Below are 17,117 nucleotides of genomic sequence, written 5' to 3' on the forward strand. Positions count from 1 at the left end.
GCCACCAAGATGGGTCCTATTAGGTTGATTGCCAATTAGCTGCATTTGTCTGCTATAAAAGAGGCCTGGCAATCAACCCTTTGATAAGTAAGTGTTCAAAGCAACATGAGACAGTTAACAGAGCTGGAAGAGGCCAAATCATCACAACATGCATGACAAAACAAAAACAAGTAAAACTTTTAATATGTTGACAGCAACAGTTTTACAAAATATAATGACAACAATCTGCAATGAGTCAGATGTCAAAAGCTGATAGGAACAAAGGACTTACACAATATGAGTGTTGGAAATACATCTTATTGGTACCCAGTTTAATGAGACTGTCCTCCCAGTAAAGTGCATCTGTTGAGGAGGTTGGGGTGGATGTTCCTTCTCTTTAGACCAAATATGATTTGATTTTATGATTAATAATTGATGATTTAAATGATGCCTTTAACAACACCACAGTGCTGTCCTCTCAGCCCTCTCCAGGAGATTTAGCAACCATTCGTTGTTACAGCAACCAGGAGCACTAACGGACCAAGTGACATCAGTCGCCTTGATTATGACCCCGCAGAGGTCTTCCCACCAGTCAATCAGAAACGATTCAGCCTCTTGATCAGGAGGTGAAACATCTTCAAGTATCTATAATCAAGTCCAGTTGCCCTCGATTCACCTTGAATCACGGTTAACTGGATGACTGAGAGTCTTCACAGGCTGATGCCACTCTGACGTTAAGGACGTCAAAACACTTCTATTTGTCGTTCTGGAGGGCTTAGATATTTTGTCATTTCATTTGAGGGAGCTGTTGGTGTAATAGGATTGGTAATATAGTTGTGCATAAACTGTAGTCTGTAGTAGAGTTTATTTTGTCTCACCCTGTAAATTTGACAGACAGCTCTGGCATGTGTCCCAGACTCAGCAGAATCAAAACCCATCTGGATGAGGCCGACACTTACTTTGTTTCACCTTGCATTCAGCACTTTAATAGCCAACCTTAAAAAACCCTCCAAAAGGCTCCATCATCTGTTCTCAACTTCAAAAAATATACGTACAGATCCATGTATGTGAAGGGAAATAGAACTGCCTTTGCAAAGATGAACAGTGGTCAGAGGTTGACAGTACCAGTCTGGATGTACAGTATATAAAGGGTAAACCAATACACATATTTGTTGTCAGTTTTTATTTGCAATATATTTTTATTGAAAGACAGTAACAACACATACAGATCCCTGTCTTCATGTTAATATCATGGTCGTAAATATGAGTCAATCAAACATTAAAGAGGGAAAAACTGGCCTCTCGTAGTTGCTTTGTAATATTTGCCAGCAGCACCGCCCTGGGATGATACACAAAAGACTGCAGTGACAGAACTTGTTCAGTACAGCTGAGACAATTAGTCGATTCATTGAATGACAGAAAAATCTGTCATAATTTAAGCCAAAAAATGTTAAATATTTCCTCATTTGAGCCCCTCAGATGTTAGGATATGCCTCGTTCCCTTTCCAATATGAGAGTAAGATTAATATTTTTTTGGTTATGGACAACCCGAGAGACTTGATGAGCATTTTTCAATACTACTTCAAGACTTTTTAAGGAGCGAAAGGCCCAGAGAATAAGTTTAATAAGTCATATAAAGCAGTGTTCTTCTCTCAAAGGATATTCCCTCATTTGGTGTGTTGATGATGGCCGTGGAGAGCGCCGTCTAACGTGTCTCATCAAAGATTCCCACAGGTGTTCAGCTGGGTTTAGGTCTGCTAGACCGTGGCGTGTGATTTATCATTTACATCGCACCATCCACTGATCCCTTGTACCCTGTGTGCCATCATCTGAATTCATTAAGTTCCTCCACTCATTTATCCAGGTTTCTCTACACGATGTGTAACGGTTACGGTCCTTCTTTCATGAAGGCGTTTGATACCTTGTATTTGACATAGACCTTAATGGCGTATGTCTCAGACTGCAAGATTAAACAAACTGAAAGAATAAGGAATGAAACAGCTTTGGTCTCCTGGCCATTTGTTGCTGAGGGGCAGTATTTCCTATGCTGTACTCAGGAATGATTATGTTTTTGTTTTGTTTTTTTCCCATCCTGCATGTCTTCATCCAACTGGCAGGTATTCTTGATCAGTGCACCCATGGGATCCCAGTAGAACAAATAAACATGGCCGCCTGCACCCTGCATATGCAGATGTGCCCTGTCTCATTCACAGATGGATCTGAGCTGTCTTCCTCCTGCAGCCTCAGGCAGTGAACCTCACAGAGTGCATGTCACACACACACACACACACACACACACACACACACACAAACACACACACACACACACACACACACATAAACACTGACTGTCAGAGCCCAATAGAAACCACAGACACAACAGAGACAAATATGCCAGTGCCTCAGGGTTGGGCTGCTATCATCCTATCGAGAAAGCTGTTGTGGTGTGAGGAAAAAACAACAACGTCTGCTTATTGATTCTGACAGTCTGCGTGCTGAATGGTACCAAATGTGTGTTTGTATAATCGCATTGATGCTGCGGAATCTGTGAAAAAGGAAAGTGAATGATTCATGGTTATGATGTTCGACAGGAGCTGTATTAAGCCCAGTCAATCATCTCCCCGCCGTGTTTTCTAATAAAGGCCGTGTTCACTCCTTGTTTTTGACTGTGATAGAAACAGTAGCTGAGGGGCCTCCAAGATGGAGGCCAAAGACACCACTGAAAGGATCCTTGAAGAACTGCAACTGTTTTATGCTAAATTAAACAAATGATGTTCTTGTTTTGTAGTCCGTAATTTTAATAATGAAATTAATTAGGCCTTATCTTTTCCCACCAGACCTTCATTTCTGTGTGTGCGTGCACTCTTTTAAAACTACTGACAGTTCTTCTCTTTGAATCTCCTCTCTTCATCCTGCTCAACCATCTGCTCATTTTTTTTTTTTTTCAAAAAAGAAGCGTCTCGCTGAACAGATTACTCAGCGCGCTAATAGCAGCAAGCAAAACATGAGCATTAGCCCGGCTGCTCATCTTAATGTCGTGCTTTGGGACAAGCTCCCAGTGCCGTGTTGTGTATGTCTTTTTTTTTTTTCCTCGCTACAATTCATGACATTTAAAGATCATTATGAGATTGTGACACTGACTGGAACCAGCGAGTCAGTTAAAACCACATGCCATTAGTGGGTGTCTTTATTCATTTCAGTGCAGTGCATTTCCACAGCGATAAACACACAAATGGATAATAGAAAATTGTGCAGTTAGGATAAAATACCCCAAGCTCCTTGTAAATAACGTTTTTTTTTTCTTTTCTTTTTTTCTTCAAACAAACAATAAAAACAATGTGACAAGCAAAAGATAATAGAATTTAATATTACAAAGAATTACAGCAGGAGAAATAAAGGAGTAAAGCAGCGGAACAACAAAAATGTATACATAATAAAAAATGCATGAACGACAATACAGTATTACAGCTAGCTTTCACACCCCCACGGACAGAGTCTTCCAGCCAAGCATTGTGCTGGAAGTACTCTGGCTGGTATTGTGTTTCTGCCAACAAACATGGCCTCTTTCTCTCCCTGAAAACTGGAATTTAATTGGATTTTAATCATCGAAATTTGGATAATACCCATCATTAGCGGGGCTACAATATAATTAGACTAAAAAGGGAGCCTCTATCCGCAGAGGGAAACCTGCTATGAGTCAACTCCTCGCCCTGTGTTTAAAACACTTAAAACATGCAGGTCGGTCACAAAGGGGAGAGCAGAGATCAAAAGTAGGAGTGAAAGCTGCACTACATGAGATTGTTACAGTAAATGAAGAGAAAAGCACCTGTCCCTCTTCACCCTATCTACCTCTGTAGGAGTCAGACATGGATACTGAGGGGAAGTGACCGTCCACCCAGTTGTTTTTTTTTGCCCTAATTGATCTAATTTAGGTTTTCCAGAAGTGAGGCTGTAAAAATTTGACCAGAATCAGTGGAGCTTAAGAGATTTCTTCACTGTGAAGTGGGTTTTTTCTCTCAGGTCAGATCAGGTTACTTTGTCTGTAACTTTGTTTTGCAGTAAAAAAGAGTCATCAGTCTTACACATTCACAACATCACGAACATGTTTGCAACAAACCGGCATGTTTACATCCTGTATTTTGTACTGATGTTCATTAACATGTATTGTCCCTGTCAGATAAACTAATAGATGAATAAAACGTATTCATATGAGTGATGGCTGATGGAGCAAAGCTCTCTTTATACCGTTTTGATCTGCACTTTGGGACGGTGAACCTTCCTCCTGGAGGAAGAAGCTGAAATTCACCGTTCAGAGGAAACGAGCTGCTCTCCGCTGTAACTGTCTGCTGTACAGGGACGCGAGGTTAATCTGTGACTCACCAATCAGCTTACTGGCCCATTTAACAATTTGATTCAGAGGATCCCCGTTCTGTAAAGATAAGTTTCCAAACCATGACGCCAGAGAGAAACGTAAAGTTGACTGGACAGAGTCACAGCAGAATAAGGTCATCGCGGTCCTGTCCCTGTGGAAATACAACAGTTTCCTCAGACACAACAAACTTCCTTCTTGCAGACAGCTTCACAATTTTCTTCAAAGTTCGGTTTTGTGTCAATAAATGTCCCATGGTATTTGTAAGATAAACTCATGACAACTGTCTGCCCAACAGGTGAATAATACAGCAGCTCAGACACTGCAGAGCCCACTGATATAAGGCTGCCGTTCTCAAACTGATGCAACACAACCACAGCCTTTTGTTTTTATTCCATAGATAGATAGATGCTTTATTTATAGAGAGAGGCTGTAACCACAACTGTACAAAATCGCACAACAAGAACAATTACACTTAAAGGATAGTGAAAAGGTCTTTGTCCAGTCTGAGCATGCAGCTCACCAGTCTGCAGCCAGGCTAAAACATAGACAGAGACAACAAACACGTCATATTTCTCTCCATATTCACACCTATGGATAATTCTAATTTTCCAGCTCACAACACCTGCGTGTTTTAGAGCTGTGAGAGAGAATTGCAGCACCCAGAGGAAACCCACACCGACAAAGAGAGAGGGGGGAGGGGCAGCAGCAGCAGCAGCAGTCGAAGGCTCATTAGATGAAGGAACTAAAATGTTATGGTTCAGTAAGAGATCGTAGTCTTGCCTGGGCAACAAAAAATAAAAATCAATGTTGACTGCTGGTAGGAGACAAGATGTGAACAATGGCGTCCCAAGTTGCAGTCACTCACTTTGCATGCCCAGCCCTCCACCCTGTCTCCACCCTCACCTCTGGGAGACAACAGTAATAATTCAATCGAAACCAGGAGAAACTTTTATTTTTGTTGGTTTTTTTTTTTTCCTTGTCAGCAAAAAAAGGTAAACAGAGGTTGTGTGAGGCGTTTAAAACCAACAATCAATGCGGTTGTTTCTCTGGTGAGGACCCAACTCGCCAGAACATTAGCTTAGTGTTTGTGTAGTGGAGCAACTGGGGGAAGAAGCACACTGAGAAGGTGAAATCTAAAACACCGGCAATCTGCACTTCACAGTCCCCTAAGGTTTAGTTTTGGTATTCAGAGCGAGTTCTTCCCGCTTCAAAGGCAAAAGTCAAGCTGTATTTTTAAACTGCAGTGTTGTGTGCACTAAATGGGAATCTACATTTATTTGCGCACGTCCTTTTCAAGATCTCACCGGCGTGTTAGACTGTAGCTCATCCTTAGACAGTCACCGTTTCTGAGTAGCACAGGGAGTAAAACAAGGTCAAAGGTTTAATCCCTTCTTTGTCAAACAGCTCTTGGAGTCACAGCATCTTATAGCACCAGTGCTCTGATCCCTCATGACACTGAGAGATATCTGTATGTCCGAGTCAAGAACCAATAAATAGGAGATGTAACATTTGTATATAGTTAGTATACAGGAGTCCCGCTGTATTTTAAAAAACTGAAAAATCCAACAAAACAGAGAAGTCTGAAGATATTTTATACCAGAAAAAAAACTCATTTTACCACCCAATAAAACTCACTCAGTATCCGGATAATAACCTCTTTGGTGAACTCACTGGAAAATAGTTTGAGGCTGAAATAACTGTTTTATTATTTTGAACTGAAACGGTAAAAAAAAAAAATGAACTTATGACACAAAAACGAAAAAGCTGTGTTTATTTTTTCTTCAATAAATTTGCTTCTTGAACCTGCAGCTTTGATATTGGCCTCCTGCTTATTGGACTACTCATATTATAAACTGCTTTTCTCTCTTATCTGTAGAAACTTTGATTGTATTTAGATCTTGTAGATTTCTCTTTGCTCTCTTTATTTCCATCTTCACACCAGGTTTCCCTTGATGAAGCCGTTTCTGATCTCAACAGACTCTAGAGTTAAAATACGTTTCTATACAAATTGATGAAAATCCTTGTCAGCAGACACTCCAGTCTGAGTTCGCAGGTTGGATTTTCAACAGCCTTGTTGAAGTGTCCTTGAGCGGGACACCTGTTCATTCACTTCTTCACGGATGTGAGCATCAGCTGGAAACAGGAAATCTAAATGTATCTTCCCCTTGCTGTTTATTTTTTTCCTTTTCTTTTTTCCTGAGGACCATTCACTCGTCTGAAGACACCAGAGGATTTGTTCCGCTCGAGAGGGATTTAGTTCTGTCTATTGGTATTAAAAATAAATCTCTCCTTGTGTCACTGTTACATTATTACATTTGGCCTGTGAGGCTCCCTATCGCTTCCCCCCGATAACACCACGCTAACGAGTATGGAAGGCCCAGAGGAGAGCGTTCATTCTTAGCAACATTAAACCTGACCCAGATGATCGGCGTGTCAGCCATACATGAGGAAACAGAGCGGCAACATCCGGCTGAGAGCCCGGGGACGCAGTGTTGCAGAGATCACATTACCAGATGTCTTCCAGCAGGTCTATCTCGACCTATTTATCTTGGTCCAGTCGTATGCACAGAGGGACCTTAGGTACTTAAATGACTGGAGATTAACCATAACATAATATCTTGACCCTGTATTCTGTGCCATCGAAAGGATTATCACTTACTGACAGCAGCATGCAGTTAAAACAAGGGAGTTTCTGTCCTGCTGGCTTTAGCCTTTCAGGAGCTCTGTGTCCTCAGCAGAGTAATTAATATAAAGCATCCTCATATAGACCTGCTAAACATCTCCCGTAATGCCCGCTGTGCTCTGTCGGGGGATATGACCACCTCTTCTTTATATGTGCTGTCAGCCAGATGGCATTCATCAGACATAAACTGGATGTGATTACTTTTATTGCCCTAGATTGTGCCTCGAATAATTACATTCTGTATTAAAGCAAAACCCAGACGGCTGGTGTGCCAAACCTCTACAGAGATATTTATGAAAGCTCATGGTTTAAACCTCTAGCAGTCAACATTTCAAATGTCGGTGGAGTCCTCTGTATGTGGAAGTCACAGGGGACTGCCTGATGTTTTACAGACAAAAAACACATTGACCTTCAGTAACTAGAAATCACTTGATGACAGTAAAATGCTGGACCGACAAGCGACAAGATTCTCAGTTCAACTTCACTTCGGTTCTGGAAGACGGCTCCAGCTTTTACACTGTAGTGGCTCAGCCCATAAAAATATACTGTATGTTCAATGATCTTTTACTATGAAAATGTGCCTCTTCAAGATCCTGATGAAGCACTGAGCGAAACGTATTGATATTATGAGGGTTAATAAAATGCCCTTGACCGTATATTTTTATGGGCTTAGTGTGAGGAGGTGAAACACTCATGGTGTCTCCTTCTACATGTTCATCTTGCAGTTGTGTGCAAAGCTTTTCTTTTTTTTCTTTTTTTCTTCTCTTGTTAAATTGCTACTTCCTGTGAGGGCTCAAAAGAAACATGCCCATAAGACACATTTTTGGATTTCATTTGAGAGTGAATTTACAGGCTCTCCCCGTAAACAGCTTGAAAATGAGCAGAAATTTGGGTTTCTACAATCCTGAGGGCAAAGAGCAGGCGAGGTGTAACTGGTGCTTCTTGTTAAACAGCCAGTGATGTGAATCTGATGTTTACCTAAGATGGGGTTTTTTTTACCATGGGTTGGATTCAGTTGTAATAAGGGTGTTTTTATGGCGGTTGAGTGGCTCCCTGAAAAAACCACTGAGAAAGAATCTGCTGCCGTGTATCAAGATAATTCAATTTTTTGGCCTCAGACCTCTCACTGTTGTGTGTTGGTGAATGTGTAGCCCAGCATGAGCCCCCACAGTGCGACTCTACAGCCCTGCTGAGTGTGTTTTTTGTTGCCTAGGTGTCCAGACGGCCCTCGCCCCAGCACCGTGCGACCGTGTCAGCTGCCCTGCAAGAAGGATTGTATCGTGACCCCATTCAGCGACTGGACACCCTGTCCCGTTACCTGCGACGCAGGTACGGTGGAAAACGAAAAGATGAGATGACCCAGCTGATGTGAAGTTATACAGCCTCATACTGTCATGGTTATTAAACTCTAACTAAAGCTTTTTATTTCCTTTTTTAATTAGATCGTTTTGATGTAGTTTCAGCCTGTCTTTGGTAGTTTTTTATTACTTAATTTAGAAAATAGTGTTTATGGCAAGGGTTTCTAATGCTTACAGTATTTGGTTTCATAGTCTTAGGAACTATAATTTGATAATAAACAATAATCATTAAATAAACATGTGCTGCCCTGACTCTATCCCAGTCTAGACATATACACAGACGCAAGTTTAATTTAATGATGTAGAAAAACTACAGAGGCGGATCAGAGCCAGACACATTAGCTACCACACAGACACGTGCACTCACATCTTGTTACACGTAATTAGTTTGACAGGTTGGCATGTAAGACAATCTTTGGGCTGACCTCCTTTAGTGCGCCCGGCGAGCCGACTCGCCCATGGCTACAAGTGTCAGCGAGTGCGTGACGTTGTTGTAGTTTTCGTGCTGTGAAGGGAAAACAATGTTCAGAGGAGGTCACCTTTGTCAGGCGGCCATCTCGCCCGAGCTGTTGAGCAGTGGCAAATACATTATATTGATTTACGACTGAAGATCATTATTGTCCCTATTTTTATGACCTCTTCGTGTGACACTCCGACATAAATCTCTTCACTCGGAGCGTGCTGCAGCAGCGGCTGCGCATTTTAATGCGATGCTGTTGATATCTTCACCTTGTGCAGAGAATTACACACCACCCACATACAAAAGGTTTAACGCTGGGTTCAGGAGCACCCAGAGGCTCGTTTCATCTTAATGAACTACTCGAGGGCATCTCCACACATGTAAATACCATAAATTTAATCTGAGTCAATTCCAAGCTCTAATGGGATTTTTCTACATCATCGTTGCTGGCTTGATATCGCAGGTAATCAGACGTGCATGTTGTCTACGATAGCTGTCAATTAGATCTGGCAATAGTGGTCTCCAAGCCCATTCTTCAAGGACTATTAAAGGAGCCGCCTAGCTTATCATTTTGACATTTTTCTCATCACTTTCCCATGCAGACATTTCTTATTTTAATTCAAGAATTGTGTCTGTGTCTGTGTCTGTGCAGCTGGAAACGCTGTGAAGAGAAAGCAATCAAGGAAGCGTCTTATCATCCAGCTGCCATCCAACGGAGGACAGGAGTGTCCAGAGGTGCTGGAGGAGGAGAGGGACTGCGAGGTGCCCAGCGTCTGTCCGGGTTTCAGGTAAAGGCACTGGAGCAATCCCATAATACTGATGTCAGATAAAGGTTTCTCCAGATTTTGGCAAATTAGAGTAAGTGGGCTGAGACATTTAGAAGACCTTAAGGCTCATAGTTTATGTGTTTGTGTCCTCCCATCTCCTGGGATTTAAGGCCGGTGCAGAGCAGTCATCAGGAGGAGACGGTGTGATAGGATGAAGCTATGAATGTGTTTGGGTGTAATGGGTGTCACGCCACTTTTGAATGTCATGACTGTATGTGGAGGTTACTGAGTAATGTCAAGTATAAAACTGATGTAATATCTGAATAAATGTGAAGAACACTGGGTGAAATCTTCAAGTTGACTCAGTTTCTCTGACTGACTAAAAGAAAGGAGAACGCTGTGTCCTGTCCTGGTCTGTTCCAGGTGGAAAACCCACAAATGGAGAAAGTGCCAGCTGGTCCCGTGGTTTCTCAGACAGGACAATCCCAGCGCTCAGGAGACCTGTGGACAAGGACTTCAGACAAGAGGTGAAGAAAACCAATCTCTTCATCTCCCGTTTCCCCTCTGTGTCTTTTCCGTGAACCGATCCCTCAGCACCGGTGCATCGCGGCCCCCGAGGCGGCAGATTGGACGTGCCAGGGTTTAGAGAAAAGGCCAAATTAAAGCCAGTTTACTTAGAGCACAAATCAAATCCTCCAACTTACAAGAAACAACATAAACTGGGGCTGACACCCTTAAAAACATCAACCAAAGTTTTTTATTCTGGTTATTTTTTATTTTATTTTTATTTCTTGTAATCCTCCTAAGTGTGGAAGGAAATGTGTTCACAATTCAACACGGCGGCTCTTGAGACTCGTTTGACAGTTCGGGTTGTCTCACCGCTGGTTTCTTGTCCACCTCCGGCTCTTGTCATGCAATTTTAATCGAATGTTGAAATTTTGGAGAAGATGTTGCACCTTGCCAGTAGCTTACGACAGCTCAACCTCTTGTTCATATGGGCTCAACACATAAATGAAGGGTGCTTTAAAGGAGCTGTGGCTCTCCCTCTTTAAAAGCATATTTCCTCTTGCCTTTTTTAAGTTTTTTTTATTATTTTATTATATTATTAGAGGACGGATGTACCATGTCGTCCTGGGAGGCTTTCAGAAAAATCCAATTTCAGAGGGTCACGCAGAATGATCAATTTCATTACATTCGAGCTCCTATAGAAGGCCATTATTAGTGATCATATTTCAGTTTCTTCTTCGCTAACTTACATTAATTAATGGAATAATCAGTCTATTAATGAAAAGCGCGAATGGCTGGCCGGACAGACAAAGGGGTCTTCTTCACGTCAGTGCAGCGGGATCTCTGTATGAAGTTGTCTCTGCTATTACAGATTCCATGCAGCTTTTCCCTGATTTAATACCATGTGACACCTGACGTCCTGGCCCTCCTGCACTTGTTTTCACACCTCTGACACTTGTAAATGGCAGAAATCATTTTGTCATTGACTGAAACCAAATGAGACACACTGTCTTCCCTGCTCTGTGTTTTCTGGCGGTGTTGCTTACCTGGACAGAGGCTTTCCTTAGAGGAAGGAACAAAAAACACTGTGGTGGCACTATTAAACACACAGAACAACTGGGAGCATGTGCTATTCTCTCTCTCTCTCTCTCTCTCTCTCTCTCTCTCTCTCTCTCTCTCTCTCTTGCACACACACACACACACTCTCGCATAAGATAAGACCTGACCTCACACACCATCAGATGAAGGCTTTCCAAACCAATAGCAGCGCCCGCAGGGGTTCAGCAGAAAAATGTGCTTAGGGATTGATTTTTCTATGAAGGTACAACCCTGCAGAACGTCTGCATCACAGGAAAATGAAATACTGCAGCAACACAAGTAATACCCCTAATTGATAGAACAAAGAATGGGATGATGCAAGCCAAGACGAACTGACTCGTGGGCTTCAAAACAAATGCATTTGTGTCTGCCATGCTCATAATTGTTATTTGGCCCCTCATGAGATCTAATGTGAAGAGCACAGTTCTGATCTATTTTTCATTAACTCTTTAGTTCCCCCTCTTTAAATCTATTTTTGATGTTATGTAGCTCACCAGCGGGGGAAGAAGTGTTAGGGTCTACATAAAGGGGCACTACACCGGTTTTACATATCAAAGTAATTGTATTAGTCACAGGGAGCCAGCGAGAGCCAGAGGAAACAGACGTAAAGTGCCTTGTGAAGCTCTGGAGCAGCTTCATCTCTCTCAGCAGCTCTGAGAAAAAAGACTCAAGTGCCATCATTTGATTTATGGAAATGCGATACTAAATTACTGGAGTGTCCAGTCAGACACTTCCAGTGAGACGAGCAACACGATGGGAAAATACTCAGTTACAGCAGAGAAATACTAAAATAATGAATTAAAGGAGGAATACTTACAGGGGTTAAATGAGAAGACTGATTCTCATTTCTTCCATTAAATATAGAATTAAGCTATAGCCAGTAGTTAGCTTAGCTTAGCTTAGCTTAGCTTAGCATAATGACTGGAAACATGGGGAAACAGCTAGCCTGGTGTATGTCATATCTTGCAATATATGCTTTTACAGAGCGGCATGTGCTAGTCAGTCTCATAACCAGCTGCCGGCTTTAACTTTATACCGTATTTATCAGATATATTTGAGAGTGGTCTCGATCTCCTCTGTATCTCGAATTCTCTCTTTGAAAGCTCATTTCTCAAAATGTCAAACTATTTTTAACGACAAAAGGTAATAAACTGTGAAACTGTTGAAAGGAAAAGTACATATAGGCAGAATGACTCACATTTTAATCATCATAATCATGTTATTACACATAGAACAGATGATGTAAAGTACAAGTAGCACAAAGCTGTTTTCACAGAACGTCCAGACCTTGAGTAAATGTATTTTCCGCCATTGCAGTTGACTCATTTCCTGCTTTATTAGCATATATCTTTGTCTTGCACTTTTCAGTACCTGCTCTGACTATCAATAGTCTGCTGAAACAATCAGCATTAAACTATGTAATGGCCTACACCATCTAATGGAGCCTTTCTGACACGACTTCCTCTAATTCTTCCAGCTGTGTCCTGTCGCCAGCTGGACGGGACGCAGGCCGACATCAGCGAGTGTCTGAAATTCGCCAAAGCCATGCCCGCCATCACTCAGCGCTGTCAGCTCCCCTGCCAGGATGACTGCCAGCTGACCAACTGGTCCAAGTTCTCGTCCTGCACAGCTGACTGCGTGGGGGTCCGCACCAGAAAGAGAGCATTGATAGGTGAGAACAGAGAGAGGCACAGCGCACACAATGGGCTGTTGATGTGAACTCTTTTCAGACAAGCTTATTTGCTCTGTAGTTTAAGTGTTGATGAGGCACAAAGCAGTTTGGGGGGGGCTGGGGGGATGGGGGGGTAATGTTGGTGGGCAAAACTCCAAGAGCAGTAAAATGAAACACAAGGTCATAAATCTGTTCACATAGTTCTTGCCAGCTAAATGCTCCAGTGGGATTAAAGCAACAAATATGAAATGACTCCTCAGCCTTTGTTATCCATCAGTGTGTCCCCGGAGAGCTGTCCTGTGCATCACAGCCGTAAAAGCAAAAATGACAAAAGTGGTGCAATGCATTAATGCACCTGCGCGAGAGGTTTGTGGGGGTTGAAAAGACAACTTTAAACAGTGAGAAAGTGGATTTGAATGGCTTTTATTTTCTCCTGATGTGAATGTTGAATATGTTTTGACCCATTCAGCGACGTATACGAGAGCAGAGAGGTCATGTAAGGCATATTAAGACTCTTTGAAGAGGTTCCAAGGTTTAAATCAGAAAGGAAGGAGCATGGATTTTGTAGTTTTATCCAGAATCCTGCTGCTACATTTGGCAGAGGTTATCAACAATATGTTAGATGTTGGCCAGTCCCTCAGATCTTTTTACGAGTGAAAAATACGTCTATATCCTCTTATTAGTCTCAGTAATCTTAGCTCAATCCAAAACAATACCAAGACAACACAAAGTCAGTGGAGCAAAACATATTCTCCGACCTCTACAGACACATTATAGCACACTACACAGCAGTATGCTGCTTGTTGCCTGATTCTAATGCAGGATAAATCAGACCTCAGCTGGAATCATTTTAATGCAAAAAAACAAGAAGGCCAGCTTGATGCAGAGACTGGAACCCGCAGGTAAATATGCCATATCTCTTTATTTGTATGGGAAACAGCTCCTAATGATAGACTGCCACAAGAAAAAAAAGTTTCTTCGCATCAGTCGAAGATGTTTGACATGTCTGAGGATAAGAAATGTCAGGTTGTTTCAGTGAGAGATCACTCCGCTTGAAAGCATTTTGCGAGCGTAATCTGTCCTCAGGAGTTTCTGTTGCTGTCAGTGAGTAGACTTTACCAAACAAGGCCAAGAAAGTAGCCTCAGCACGTCGGGGTGAAACTCAGCGAGACAGAAATCCACCAACACCAGCAAACGAGCGGAGTCACCTCTCCGAAGGCAGTTTGGCTGATCTCTTCTTCCTCTCCGCTCCTCAGGGAGGAGCAAGAAGAAAGACAAGTGCAAGAACACGCAAATGTATCCTCTGAGTGAGACCCAGTACTGTCCCTGCGACAAGTACAACGCCCAGCCGGTGGGGAACTGGTCGGACTGCATCCTTCCTGAGGGAGGCAGAGTGGAGAGCATCCTGGGAATGAAGGTCCAGGGAGACATCAAGGAGTGCGGGCAGGGCTACCGCTATCAGGCCATGGTGTGCTACGACCAGGACAACAGGCTGGTGGAGACCTCACGCTGCAACAGTCACGGTGAGCGCATGTGCATGTTTGTGAGCTTGTGACCGCAGAGGTTATTTTTATTTGTTCAAGTTTTGACATATCCCCCTCTGAGCTGCCGCTGCAGTACCATGGGGGTAAATGGATTTTGTGTTTGTGGGGCTCACAGCTTTGGAAGATTAAACACAAAAATAAATACACATAAAAACATTCATCAGTGCTGCAGATGGCATGTGGTGTAAATTTAACAACCTCCTTGAGTTAGGCATAATGACATGATATATGATAATATATAATAAAATACTGTTTATAGTAATGTATTGATCAAACCGCTGTGATACCACTGAGCTAGCTTAGCTTAGCAGAGCCAGTGGCCAGCCCCCGTGCAGACTATTGGCAGATGCTACAATTTACAGATGTCCCCTTAACGCCTCACATGCAGGCAATGGGCAGATGCTAGCTACAGCACACATCATCATATTTAAGGGGTTTTGGGGCAACAGCAGCTCACTCAGTAGTGTCTTTATGAGATGTTTAAGGGGGTTATCATGGCTATCATTGCAAAATGTGCCAATATTCGGGGCCATCAGGGGGCCCCCTTTTCTCCTTGGGGGGCCCCAAGCATTTGCCGGGTTTGCCTCTCCTGAGCCACGCCCTCTGACACCCTCCTCTCCCCCACCCCACTCAGATTGATTTTCGAATGTGTGCAGTGGGTAAAGAGAGACTGAAAGACAGTATTCCATAACTCATTAAAAAAGTTGCTGTGATTAGTTTTTTCATTGGATTTACTTTTTAATGAAGAAACAGTCCCAGTGAAAACTGTTGACAGGGTGTTATATGAATTATCCAGAGTAAGAGACGCTGTGTGTGGAAAGCGATGTTGTTGACGAATTGACCTGGACAAATAAAGTGACATTTTTAACCTGGCCTGTAACCCCTGATGATGGAAGCAGGAATCTGCACTGAAGCACAGAAACACATCTCTAGTCTTGGGTGTAACCCTTTATGTAGCGAATCAGATCTTTTCGCTCGCCAGCCTCGACTTCTCAGTTTCAGGTGAGAAATATACTGTAGCACACCGGAAAAGCTGCAGATGCAAGAATAACTTTTTGTTCTGTTAAATATTCATCTGAAGTGAAAGATTTTGTTTGTGCACATATGCGAGCCCCTCCCACGGAGGCTAGCGACTCATTCTGAATACCTAGTTTCACATAAGGAGGCCTTTTTCCGGCACATTCCTGTCAGAATCATTTGTCTCCTCGTTGTAAGGTCTTATCTTAGATCCAAAATACTTCAAGCAAAGAATCTGGGCTCAGAAACTCGTTGTGAAATTGCTGTGAAATAGAATGCGGGAGATGTTCAAATGAATACATCAGTGTTGTGCATATATAAACATGGTTTTAGTCTCCTTGTGTGAGTCACAGATTCAGATATGCGTCAGTTAATCTGAGTGTGGGTGTGACAAGAGCACATCGTAAAGACGGGGTTGTGTGTGTGTTTGTGTGTGTTTGTCAGCTTCTGTGTATTTTTACACCTATGTGAATGTTTGTGAGCGTATGTGTGTGTGTGTGTGTGTGTGTGTGTGTGTGCACCCATGCATTCATCTTCAAGCATCATTGAGCTTAGAAAAAAAAAAAAAGAAAGAAATGTTCCTTGAGGTGCACAGAAAAACAAAAACACATTCATGAGGGGTTGGCGTTAGTACATGTGAATCTCAAAAAGATATTAAAGCTCTTTTTTATCCCTACCATTCAGTCCCTCTTCCCCCCCCGTTCTCTCTGCCACTCCCTCCTTCATTTTCCGTTCCGTTCTCTCCATCGCAGCCATCATCACTTTTAATCTTGATGGAGGAGGAGACAGAGTCCTTCCGCGACTCCGCTGCTGACACAATGCTCTCGGCAACGATGTCGATCAGGCGAACTGTGCCGCTGTTATCTCCATATTCCACAGACATCAACAGAAAAAAGGGGGATTCTCATTAAAAGTGCACACTGATCCAAGCTTTGTCGTGGTGCTCACTTTTCAGATTGCCCTGCTCCTCCATGAGAGGGAGTGAATACTATGAGGGAAGATAACGCTGAATGTTCCTGAGTGCCATTCGGAGTTAACACACATGCTGCGAGAAACAATTTGAGGATCATGAACTTCAGAGATTAAAACATTTTAAATGATTTTGGAAATTTGTAGATCATGTGTTTTTCTTTTAACTTTTAAGAATCTAAATGGTCAAAGTTAAGCTTGACTGATGTAATAATCAGCAGCGCAAACATCCGAGTGACAAATTCCTGATTCTATTAGTTCCCAGCAGTAATTGCAGTCAGCCAGAAGAAGATCTAGTTAGTGTGTTGTCATGTTGAATATAATCAAGGCAAATCACAACTGAGACAGAGACAGGTCAAGACTCAAAACCAATCAGCAGACTCACACTTCAACACAGTGACTGAAAGAGTGTTGGTCTGCCAACATAGAGTGAGTGACACAGTTTCCATTGTTTTTCAAAATAAAGAATGGGGTATAATGCAGATGTCTCTGCACATATGTTTATAACGGTGAACCAAACTCAACAAAATGTAACTGCCAATAAAACAGTTCAATTCAGAGCTGGACAATTAATCACATTATTATTGAAACTGCAATGTGGCCAAGAGCATTATCCAAGTCGCAGGAGCTGCAATTCTTTCGATAAAGAGAGACGCTCCAGATGTGAGAGAACAAGCTTGTTTGGTTCAGA

The 17,117-nt window shown here is 42.4% G+C and overlaps 1 protein-coding gene across 1 annotated transcript in view; it reads left to right on the forward strand.

The window, feature by feature from the left end:
• The window catches only part of thsd7ab (thrombospondin, type I, domain containing 7Ab), a 150,366-nt gene that overhangs the window by 81,292 nt on the left and 51,957 nt on the right, over nt 1-17,117 (forward strand). The window contains exons 10-14 of the mRNA XM_023393425.2: nt 8,248-8,363; nt 9,505-9,640; nt 10,043-10,146; nt 12,702-12,896; nt 14,153-14,419. Of these exons, the coding sequence (XP_023249193.1) occupies nt 8,248-8,363; nt 9,505-9,640; nt 10,043-10,146; nt 12,702-12,896; nt 14,153-14,419 (818 nt within the window). The remainder of the gene's footprint in view (nt 1-8,247; nt 8,364-9,504; nt 9,641-10,042; nt 10,147-12,701; nt 12,897-14,152; nt 14,420-17,117) is intronic.

This window comes from Seriola lalandi, unplaced genomic scaffold (genome assembly GCF_002814215.2).
Source record: "Seriola lalandi dorsalis isolate HSWRI2012SDOR001 ecotype SW California unplaced genomic scaffold, Sedor1 jcf7180002054934, whole genome shotgun sequence".
NCBI lineage: Eukaryota > Metazoa > Chordata > Actinopteri > Carangiformes > Carangidae > Seriola > Seriola lalandi.